This window comes from Calidris pugnax, unplaced genomic scaffold (assembly GCF_001431845.1).
Source record: "Calidris pugnax isolate Ruff unplaced genomic scaffold, ASM143184v1 scaffold120, whole genome shotgun sequence".
NCBI lineage: Eukaryota > Metazoa > Chordata > Aves > Charadriiformes > Scolopacidae > Calidris > Calidris pugnax.
In genome coordinates this window covers 594,183-604,633 of record NW_015090867.1, presented here as the reverse complement: position 1 = coordinate 604,633, position 10,451 = coordinate 594,183, and the positions used below count along the sequence as shown (strand labels likewise).

General features: G+C 54.7%; 3 protein-coding genes across 3 annotated transcripts in view; all 3 read left to right on the top strand.

Moving 5' to 3' along the window:
- PCNA (proliferating cell nuclear antigen) overlaps nucleotides 1-2,860 on the top strand; it is a 3,662-nt gene extending 802 nt beyond the window's left edge. The window contains exons 2-6 of the mRNA XM_014945470.1: nucleotides 35-132; nucleotides 866-933; nucleotides 1,097-1,291; nucleotides 1,566-1,689; nucleotides 2,322-2,860. Of these exons, the coding sequence (XP_014800956.1) occupies nucleotides 35-132; nucleotides 866-933; nucleotides 1,097-1,291; nucleotides 1,566-1,689; nucleotides 2,322-2,404 (568 nt within the window). The 3' untranslated portion in view covers nucleotides 2,405-2,860. The remainder of the gene's footprint in view (nucleotides 1-34; nucleotides 133-865; nucleotides 934-1,096; nucleotides 1,292-1,565; nucleotides 1,690-2,321) is intronic.
- Nucleotides 2,861-6,016: 3,156 nt separating this feature from the next.
- TMEM230 (transmembrane protein 230) overlaps nucleotides 6,017-10,451 on the top strand; it is a 17,505-nt gene continuing 13,070 nt past the window's right edge. Inside the window, exon 1 of the mRNA XM_014945472.1 lies at nucleotides 6,017-6,035. The gene's annotated coding sequence lies outside the window, so the exon portion shown is untranslated. The remainder of the gene's footprint in view (nucleotides 6,036-10,451) is intronic.
- Nucleotides 9,787-10,334, top strand: LOC106889952 (proliferating cell nuclear antigen-like). The gene is made up of 2 exons (XM_014945473.1): nucleotides 9,787-9,944; nucleotides 10,108-10,334. The coding sequence occupies exons 1-2, from the start codon at nucleotides 9,903-9,905 to the stop codon at nucleotides 10,309-10,311; spliced, it is 246 nt and encodes an 81-aa protein (XP_014800959.1). The 5' UTR covers nucleotides 9,787-9,902; the 3' UTR covers nucleotides 10,312-10,334.

Genomic DNA, 10,451 nt, shown 5'->3' with positions numbered 1-10,451 from the left:
CGTGACCCCGTCGCCCCCCTTTTCCCCCCCCCAGCATGTCCAAGATCCTGAAATGTGCTGGGAACGAAGACATCATCACCCTACGAGCGGAGGACAACGCGGATACGCTGGCTCTAGTGTTTGAAGCACCCAGTGAGTGTTTGATTTTATCGAATCACGGAATGGTTCAGGCAGGAAGGGACCTTAGCCCTCCCCCCCTGCCCTGGGATGGACACCTCCCACCACACCAGGTTGCTCCAAGCCCCCTCCAACCTGCCCTTGAACCCCTCCAGGGATGGGGCAGCCACAGCTTCTCAGGGCAACCTGGGCCAGGCTCTCACCACCCTCCCACCAAACAAGTTCTTCCCCACATCTCAGCTCCATCTCCCCTCTTTCAGGGTCAAACCCTTCTCCCTCCTCCTGGGGCTCCCCTCCCTGATCAGGAGTCCCTCCCCAACTTTCCTGGAGCCCCTTGAGGGACTGGAAGGAACAATTTTACTACAGTGATATTTCTAAGTAGTCTTCATAAGCCACACACATCAGGAGGGGAAATGAAATAACAAATACTCCAGAAATGGGTGGGGACACCTGATAATTAAATTCTTGAAACAGCTTAATCAGCTTGCCCAACACTTTCTTTGTAAGACAAAGTCTTTTTTATGCCACGCACAGATGCTCCTGCTGGGTTAATGTCCTCTTACAGCCTACAAAAGGCTGGTTGGGTCACATTCTAGCTCTAATTCTAGATTTCTAGCTCTAATTAAACAAGGTGGATCTTATCATTGTAATTGAGGTGGTTTTACCCAGGGGAAGGAGAGGGATCCTAGCTGAAATTCAGGGTGGTAACTTCTCAGAAACGTTTGGTCAAACTACTTTGTTTCTTTAGATCAGGAAAAGGTTTCTGATTACGAGATGAAGCTGATGGATCTGGATGTGGAGCAGCTTGGAATTCCAGTAAGTAGTGGCTCGACTGACTCTGCTACCTTTGAGGGTGTTTTCCCGTGTTCATGCCAGATTTTAGAGATTGAAAAATAACTTGTTTTGGAAAGATGAGCTCCAGCGTGGCGACTGCACCGAGCTGCTTGGTAGGAGTTTAATCGTGACCCTTCCTTGGCAGGAACAAGAGTACAGCTGTGTGGTCAAAATGCCTTCTGCTGAGTTCGCCCGCATCTGCAGGGACCTCAGCCACATCGGCGACGCCGTCGTCATCTCCTGCGCCAAGGACGGCGTCAAATTCTCTGCTAATGGAGAGCTGGGAAATGGGAACATCAAGCTCTCACAGACCAGCAACGTGGACAAAGAGGAGGAAGCTGTAAGTTGAGGCTTCGTGATTCCTTTTGGGGCTTCAGTGTTGAGGTTTCTACTGCTGTGACTTAATTCTGGTTTATTGGGGATTGAAGCTGGGTGGTTAAATCCTGTATTTCTCTGATTTATAAGTTAAAGTCAATAAATCTTGGCCAACTTGGGGCCTGTGAGCAGTGCTCAGCAGAGCAACGCAGTGACTGCATCAGGTCCCTGAATTATCTGAGAGGCTGGAGGGAACTCGTTGCATTTATTGAGGACTAATGAGGCTGGTGGTTTCCCAGGTTACCATTGAGATGAACGAGCCAGTCCAGCTCACCTTTGCTCTGAGGTACCTGAACTTTTTCACCAAAGCCACCCCGCTGTCACCCACCGTCACCCTCAGCATGTCTGCGGACGTCCCTCTGGGTGAGTAGCAGCAGCTTTTCCTGAACCTGGGGAGTGTGTCCAGTTCTGGGCTCCCCAGTTCCAGAAGGACAGGGAACTGCTGGAGAGGGGACAGCAGAGGCTACAAAGATGATGAGGGGCCTGGAGCATCTCTCTTACGAGGAGAGGCTGAGGGACTTGGGGCTTTTGACTCTGGAGAAGAGAAGGCTGAGGGGGGGATCTGATCAACACCTCTAAATACTTCAAGGGTGGGTGTCAGGAGGATGGGGCCGGTCTTTTTTCAGTGGTGCCCAGGGACAGGACAAGAGGGAATGGGCACAAACTTGAAGGTAAGAAGTTCCATCTAAACATGAGGAGGAACTTCTTGACTTTGAGGGTGTCAGAGCCCTGGAAGAGGCTGCCCAGAGAGGTGGTGGAGTCTCCATCTCTGGAGACATTCAAACCCCCCTGGACATGTTCCTGTGGGACCTGCTCTGGCAGGGGGTTGGACTGGGTGATCTCCAGAGGTCCCTTCCAACCCCAGATCATCCTGTAATTGTGTGAACCCCCCCTGTGGAATGTTGCCACCTCAGAACTGCATGAGCAATTCTTGATTTACTGGATTTAATTCTTCTTTTCTGAAGAACCTCCTGTGTTTTTCTCTCTTTTCCCAGTGGTGGAGTACAAGATTGCCGACATGGGACACCTAAAGTACTACCTGGCCCCAAAGATCGAAGACCAGCAGGATGGCTCTTAATGGGAGCAGGACTGGGGGTGATTGGGGGGCTCTTGGGGGGGATGGAAGAAGTGGTGGTGGCAATATCAGTGCGTGGGAGCCCCCTCTGAGCGCTGGTAGGCGTCTGCTGTAGATATCTTTGTAAATATTTTTCAAAGTTACTCTTTTGCTCTACTGATGTCATTGGAAATAGGAAACTTTGGGTTTGTTTTTTTTCTACTCCTGTACTCCAGTTATCTCGTAGATGCTGTTTTAGGGTGAAACCTCTCACTCCTCTTGCCCTGCGTTAGAGAAGGGGCACAATATTTAACGTGGGTAAAGATGATGCTTCCTCGAGTGTCACCCATGGCCTGGGCTGTGGTTCCCTGGGGTTGCCCTTCAGTTACACCACGAGTTCGTTTGGACTTTCGCCCATTTATTTTTGAGGCTGGAATTTTAACTGAAACTTGGAAAGTGGAAATAAAGAGTGTAATTTCATGGGGTTTTTTTTATCCTGTTTCGGGGTGGGTGGCTCTGGCACCCTGGGCTTCTGCCAAGAGCGTGTGCTTTGGGGTGTTTTGTACTGGAGTGACTGGTTGAAAGGGAGGGGTGTGAGGAACTGATCCCTCCATGAGGTTGTTTTCTTAAAGCAGGTTGGGGTTGGGAAACAGGTTTTCCTTAAAATCTGTTTGCTCTGGACACTGGAGCTGGCTCCCTTGGGGCTGGTTCCTGGGCTGTCACTTGCTGTCGGGGGCCGTGGGGTCACTGCCACTGGGAGTCCCTTGGTCTCACTGTGAGCCCCTCGGGGTTGTGCCTCTTCTCTCCCTGGTTTAATTGTGGAATCATGGAATTGTCAGAGTTGGAAGGGACCTTCTAGAGACCATCCAGTCCAACCCCCCTGCCAAAGCAGGGTTGCCCAGAGCACATCACTCAGGAGCATCCAGGCGGGGCTTGAAGGTCTCCAGAGAAGGGGACTCCACACCCTCCCTGGGCAGCCTCTGCCAGGGCTCTGACACCCTCAAAGTCAAGAAGTTCCTCCTCATATTTCACTGGAACTTCCCATGGTCCAGCTTGTGCCCGTTGCCCCTCGTCCTGTCACTGGGAACCACTGAAAAGAGTCTGGCTCCATCCTCCTTCAACCCACCCTTTAGAGACTTGTCAGCATTAATAAGGTCTCCCCTCAGCCTTCTCTTCTCCAGGCTCAAGAGCCCCAGCTTCTTGAGCCTTTCCCCATCAGGGAGATGCTCCAATCCCTCCATCATCTCTGTTGCCCTATGCTGGACTCTCTCCAGCAGTTCCCTGTCTCTCTTGAACTGGGGAGCCCAGAACTGGACACAGGATTCCAGTTGTGGCCTCCCCAGTGCAGAGCAGAGGGGGAGAATGACCTCCCTCCACCCACTGGCCACACTCTGCCCTACACAGCCCAGGATCCCATTGGCCTCTTGGCCACAAGGGCACGTTGCTGGCTCATGGAAAGCTTCCTATGTGCTAGGACTCCCAGATCCTCAGTAGTGCCTTCCAGAAGATCCACCCCCAACCTATATTGGTGCCTGCGGTTCTTCCTCCCCAGGTGCAGGACCCTACACTTGCCCGTGTTGAACCTCATGAGGTTCCTCTCTGCCCAGTTCTCCAGCCCTGGGGGACACCCCTGGTCACAGGCCTCCAACTTGACCCTGCTCCATTAACGACACCCCTGTGAGTTCTGTCACACAGCCAGGACTCAACCCACCTCACTGTCCCCTCACCTAGCCCATGGTGTCCATTGAGTGCCTGTCCCACACCGGGCACCCATGGGTGCCACCAGCAATTCCTCCCTGGGCTGAGGGTATTTGTGAAGATAAAAGCTTTAGGGCACATTTCACCCCTGAAGGTTTGATCATGAAAAATAATAATTGAAAAGTTCCAGGCAGCTACTGGGGGTTTTTCTGCACTTTATTGCTCCTGGTGAGTCCCAAATCCTCACCCTCTGACCAGGATCTGGTGGCCCCACTTGGTGAGAAAGGAGGAAAAGCTGAACTGGGGGGTGCTGGGGGGGAAGGAGTGTTTGGGGGGGCTCTCGGTGGGGGGGGGGTCTGTTTTCAGGAGGCTGTGAACTTCCCACTGGTGGCAACGCAGGAGCGTCCTGAGCATGAACTGCCGATGTGACACTGAAGAACCCAACTGATTTGGCAGAAGAGTCTCACGAGGTGGCAGTGCTGGATCAGAAACACCTTCTGCTGTGTCACGGGGAGGGGGGGCACCATCCGGGTAGAAATGAGTCAAAGCTGGGGGGCAGGATCATTAATGGCCCTGCCCTTGGTTCTCCATGGCCAGGAGCACTTCGTTAGTGGAATGAGAGGCTGAGGGACCTGGGGCTTTTTAGTCTGGAGAAGAGAAGGCTGAGGGGGGATCTGATCAACACCTATAAATACTTCAAGGGTGGGTGTCAGGAGGATGGGGCTGGTCTTTTTCCAGTGGTGCCCAGGGACAGGACAAGAGGGTATGGGCACAGATTTTAACATAAGGAGTTCCACCTAAAGATGAGGAGGAACTTCTTGACTTTGAGGGTGGCAGAGCCCTGGCAGAGGCTGCCCAGAGAGGTGGTGGAGTCTCCTTCTCTGGAGACATTCAAACCCCCCTGGACACGTTCCTGTGAGACCTGCTCTGGCAGGGGGTTGGACTGGGTGGTCTCCAGAGGTCCCTTCCCACCCCAAATCCTCCTGTGAGGGTGGTTTCCTGCTGCCGCCCTGCAGGGAGCCCCGTGCTTGGTTCTCAGCCCCCATATCGAGCTCTCCCAGAGCATCCCCTGTTTATTCTCTTCAACCACCCTCACTCACTGGTTAATTCAGCGCCTTTGAGAAAACATCTCCTCTCCGTGATGCAGGCCCGAGGGGTGATCCCAGCTCAGGGAGGGGGTGATCCTGGGACAAGGAGGGGGTGATCCCGGGCCAGGGAGGGGGGTGATGGTGGCCCAAGGAAGGGGTGATGCTGGCCAAGGGAAGGGGGTGATGCTGGGCCAGGGAGAGGATGATGCCTCCCCAGAGAGGGGGTGATGCCGGCCCAAGGTGAGGGTGATGCCAACCCAAGGAGGGGGTGACCCCAGCTGAAGGAGGGGATGATGCCAGCCCGAGGGGTGATCCCAGCTCAGGGAGGGGATGATGCCAGCCCAGGGAGGGGGTGATCCCAGCCCAGGGAGGGGATGATCCCAGCTGACGGAGGGGGTAACGCCAGCTCAGGGAAGGGGTGATCCTGGGCAAGGGAAGTGGGGTGATGCTGGGTCAGGGAGAGGATGAGGCCAGCCCAGAGAGGGGATGATCCCGGGCCAGGGACGGGTGATCCCAGCCCGAGGGGTGATCCCAGCTCAGGGAGGGGGTGATGCTGAGCCAAGGAGGGGTGATCCTGGGCCAGGGAGTGGGTGATGCCAGCCCAAGGTGAGGGTGATGCCAACCCAAGGAGGGGGTGATCCCAGCTCAGGAAGGGGGTGATCCCGGGCCAGGGAGGAGGTGATCCTGGCCCAAGGAGGGGGTGATCCCAGCTGAAGGAGGGGATGATGCCAGCCCAGGGAGGGGTGATCCCGGCCGTTCCCCGCACCCCGTCCCCGGGAGCCGCTGCATGACCTGGAAGGAACCTCCCTCCGCGGGAATAAACTTCCTGGGTTGCGGGGGCGGAAGAGAAGCGGCCGCGGGAGCGATGGGGCTGCGGGGTGAAAAGCCCCCAAAGGAGCGAATTGTGCTCGGAAATGGAGCTACAGGCGCGATTCAGCCTTTATTGGCCCCTTCGAGAGCTGCTTTCTGCTCTTGAACCGATGCAGAGCGCCCGGAGAGAGCAGCTCCGTGGAGTTTAACCTGGCCCTTAAACATGAAATCTGAGTATATTTTATTTTTTTCCCTTTTATTTAGTTCTAAATATCATTTATTTATAAATATTATTTATTTACAATTTTTTATTTATTTACAAATACTATTTATTTATTCACAAATACTATTTATCTATTTTATTCCCACTATTTGTTCCATTAATAGCCTCTTTCTCACTGGGAAGCCAGGTGATGGGAAGGGCAGGGCAGTTTCCGCCAGTATAAATGGGAAAGAATTCCTGGGAAGCCCCTGGGAATATCCCGGGAAAGGATGGGATGGGCAGGGCAGTAAGAAGTCCCGAGGAACTGGAGAGGGAAATGGGGCAGATTAAGGAAATGTGATGCACTGATTTCTTTTGGCTTCTTCCCCCCACCCTGCACATCTGCCCCTGGGCGTGGGGGGGTCCCTGGGGGGTATTTTGGGTGCTGGGACCTGACAAACCCGGGGTGTGAGGAGCTGAGGGGGGTGAGGGAGGTTTCCAGTATCGATGGGGCCAGAAACGGGTTGTGTCTGTGCTTGGGGGTTGCTACCAAAAAGCCCAAAATTCAAGTTAAAGGTAAAACTGGGGGGTTGTGTGGTGTGAAGATCAGAGGGTGCTGGATTTTTTTAATAAAAATTCAAATTTAGAGCAGGAGGAAGAAACCTGCTGGTAGGGTAAGGTGCCAGCAATTAGAGAGGAGGAGACAAATCATTTCAGCTCAAGTGGAGGGAATTTTGAGGAGATCCCGTTGTCCCAGATGCCAAACAGCGTTATGGAGAAAGCATCTTTGTCCCTGCCTGCTGGAGCAGTGGGGAGATGCTCTTTGGTTTTCTTTATTCCACACTTTCTCAGAAAATAAAGTTGTTGAAGTTAGAAGCTTGGGAGGCCCATTTTCTGCCTCGTTGATGGGAGTCGCAGCCCTGGGCTGTGGGTGAGCGGCCACCAGACACGTAGATCCTGCAGGGAGGAGTTCTCTGCGCCTCTCAGATGGCTCAGGGAGGTGTTTCCAGGCTGGATCCAGGCTCTGGCTCCCAAGATGCCGGGCTCCGAGAGCTCAGAAGCTGATGGGCTCCATCCCTGTCCCCGGGATGGTCACTGTTGGCAGCAGAACTGGGAGCTTGGCTTCGTGGGGCGGTGAAATCACAGGGTACGGCCCCAACGTGGCTAAATAAAGCTCCGCTCCGGCACTGCCTCCCTCGTGCCTCGACACACAATGACCTCTGATTTCTCAGCTCCCTGCTGGTGTTTTGGTTACCTCATCCCCTGCCCACCCCATCCCCGTGTCACCGTCCCTCTGAGTCACGACTCGGGCTGTCTCGGGATCAACGTGTCCCTTTCCTTCTCCTTTCCAGTGGGGTTGGGTTTTGGTTTGTTTTTGGGGTTTGCCAGCCCAGGGAGGGGATGATCCCAGCTGACGGAGGGGGTAACGCCAGCTCAGGGAAGGGGTGATCCTGGGCAAGGGAAGTGGGGTGATGCTGGGTCAGGGAGAGGATGAGGCCAGCCCAGAGAGGGGATGATCCCGGGCCAGGGACGGGTGATCCCAGCCCGAGGGGTGATCCCAGCTCAGGGAGGGGGTGATGCTGAGCCAAGGAGGGGTGATCCTGGGCCAGGGAGTGGGTGATGCCACTCCTGCTGGGTTAATGTCCTCTTACAGCCTGCAAAAGGCTGGTTGGGTCACATTCAGATCTCCTCTCTGCCCAGTTCTCCAGCCCTGGGGGACACCCCTGGTCACAGGCCTCCAACTTGACCCTGCTCCATTAACGACACCCCTGTGAGTTCTGTCACACAGCCAGGACTCAACCCACCTCGCTGTCCCCTCACCTAGCCCATGGTGTCCATTGAGTGCCTGTCCCACACCGGGCACCCATGGGTGCCACCAGCAATTCCTCCCTGGGCTGAGGGTATTTGTGAAGATAAAAGCTTTAGGGCACATTTCACCCCTGAAGGTTTGATCATGAAAAATAATAATTGAAAAGTTCCAGGCAGCTACTGGGGGTTTTTCTGCACTTTATTGCTCCTGGTGAGTCCCAAATCCTCACCCTCTGACCAGGATCTGGTGGCCCCACTTGGTGAGAAAGGAGGAAAAGCTGAACTGGGGGGTGCTGGGGGGGAAGGAGTGTTTGGGGGGGCTCTCGGTGCTGGGGGGGTCTGTTTTCAGGAGGCTGTGAACTTCCCACTGGTGGCAACGCAGGAGCGTCCTGAGCATGAACTGCCGATGTGACACTGAAGAACCCAACTGATTTGGCAGAAGAGTCTCACGAGGTGGCAGTGCTGGATCAGAAACACCTTCTGCTGTGTCACGGGGGGGGGGGCACCATCCGGGTAGAAATGAGTCAAAGCTGGGGGGCAGGATCATTAATGGCCCTGCCCTTGGTTCTCCATGGCCAGGAGCACTTCGTTAGTGGAATGAGAGGCTGAGGGACCTGGGGCTTTTTAGTCTGGAGAAGAGAAGGCTGAGGGGGGATCTGATCAACACCTATAAATACTTCAAGGGTGGGTGTCAGGAGGATGGGGCTGGTCTTTTTCCAGTGGTGCCCAGGGACAGGACAAGAGGGTATGGGCACAGATTTTAACATAAGGAGTTCCACCTAAAGATGAGGAGGAACTTCTTGACTTTGAGGGTGGCAGAGCCCTGGCAGAGGCTGCCCAGAGAGGTGGTGGAGTCTCCTTCTCTGGAGACATTCAAACCCCCCTGGACACGTTCCTGTGAGACCTGCTCTGGCAGGGGGTTGGACTGGGTGGTCTCCAGAGGTCCCTTCCCACCCCAAATCCTCCTGTGAGGGTGGTTTCCTGCTGCCGCCCTGCAGGGAGCCCCGTGCTTGGTTCTCAGCCCCCATATCGAGCTCTCCCAGAGCATCCCCTGTTTATTCTCTTCAACCACCCTCACTCACTGGTTAATTCAGCGCCTTTGAGAAAACATCTCCTCTCCGTGATGCAGGCCCGAGGGGTGATCCCAGCTCAGGGAGGGGGTGATCCTGGGACAAGGAGGGGGTGATCCCGGGCCAGGGAGGGGGGTGATGGTGGCCCAAGGAAGGGGTGATGCTGGCCAAGGGAAGGGGGTGATGCTGGGCCAGGGAGAGGATGATGCCTCCCCAGAGAGGGGGTGATGCCGGCCCAAGGTGAGGGTGATGCCAACCCAAGGAGGGGGTGACCCCAGCTGAAGGAGGGGATGATGCCAGCCCGAGGGGTGATCCCAGCTCAGGGAGGGGATGATGCCAGCCCAGGGAGGGGATGATCCCAGCTGACGGAGGGGGTAACGCCAGCTCAGGGAAGGGGTGATCCTGGGCAAGGGAAGTGGGGTGATGCTGGGTCAGGGAGAGGATGAGGCCAGCCCAGAGAGGGGATGATCCCGGGCCAGGGACGGGTGATCCCAGCCCGAGGGGTGATCCCAGCTCAGGGAGGGGGTGATGCTGAGCCAAGGAGGGGTGATCCTGGGCCAGGGAGTGGGTGATGCCAGCCCAAGGTGAGGGTGATGCCAACCCAAGGAGGGGGTGATCCCAGCTCAGGAAGGGGGTGATCCCGGGCCAGGGAGGAGGTGATCCTGGCCCAAGGAGGGGGTGATCTAGCTCTAATTAAACAAGGTGGATCTTATCATTGTAATTGAGGTGGTTTTACCCAGGGGAAGGAGAGGGATCCTAGCTGAAATTCAGGGTGGTAACTTCTCAGAAACGTTTGGTCAAACTACTTTGTTTCTTTAGATCAGGAAAAGGTTTCTGATTACGAGATGAAGCTGATGGATCTGGATGTGGAGCAGCTTGGAATTCCAGTAAGTAGTGGCTCGACTGACTCTGCTACCTTTGAGGGTGTTTTCCCGTGTTCATGCCAGATTTTAGAGATTGAAAAATAACTTGTTTTGGAAAGATGAGCTCCAGCGTGGCGACTGCACCGAGCTGCTTGGTAGGAGTTTAATCGTGACCCTTCCTTGGCAGGAACAAGAGTACAGCTGTGTGGTCAAAATGCCTTCTGCTGAGTTCGCCCGCATCTGCAGGGACCTCAGCCACATCGGCGACGCCGTCGTCATCTCCTGCGCCAAGGACGGCGTCAAATTCTCTGCTAATGGAGAGCTGGGAAATGGGAACATCAAGCTCTCACAGACCAGCAACGTGGACAAAGAGGAGGAAGCTGTAAGTTGAGGCTTCGTGATTCCTTTTGGGGCTTCAGTGTTGAGGTTTCTACTGCTGTGACTTAATTCTGGTTTATTGGGGATTGAAGCTGGGTGGTTAAATCCTGTATTTCTCTGATTTATAAGTTAAAGTCAATAAATCTTGGCCAA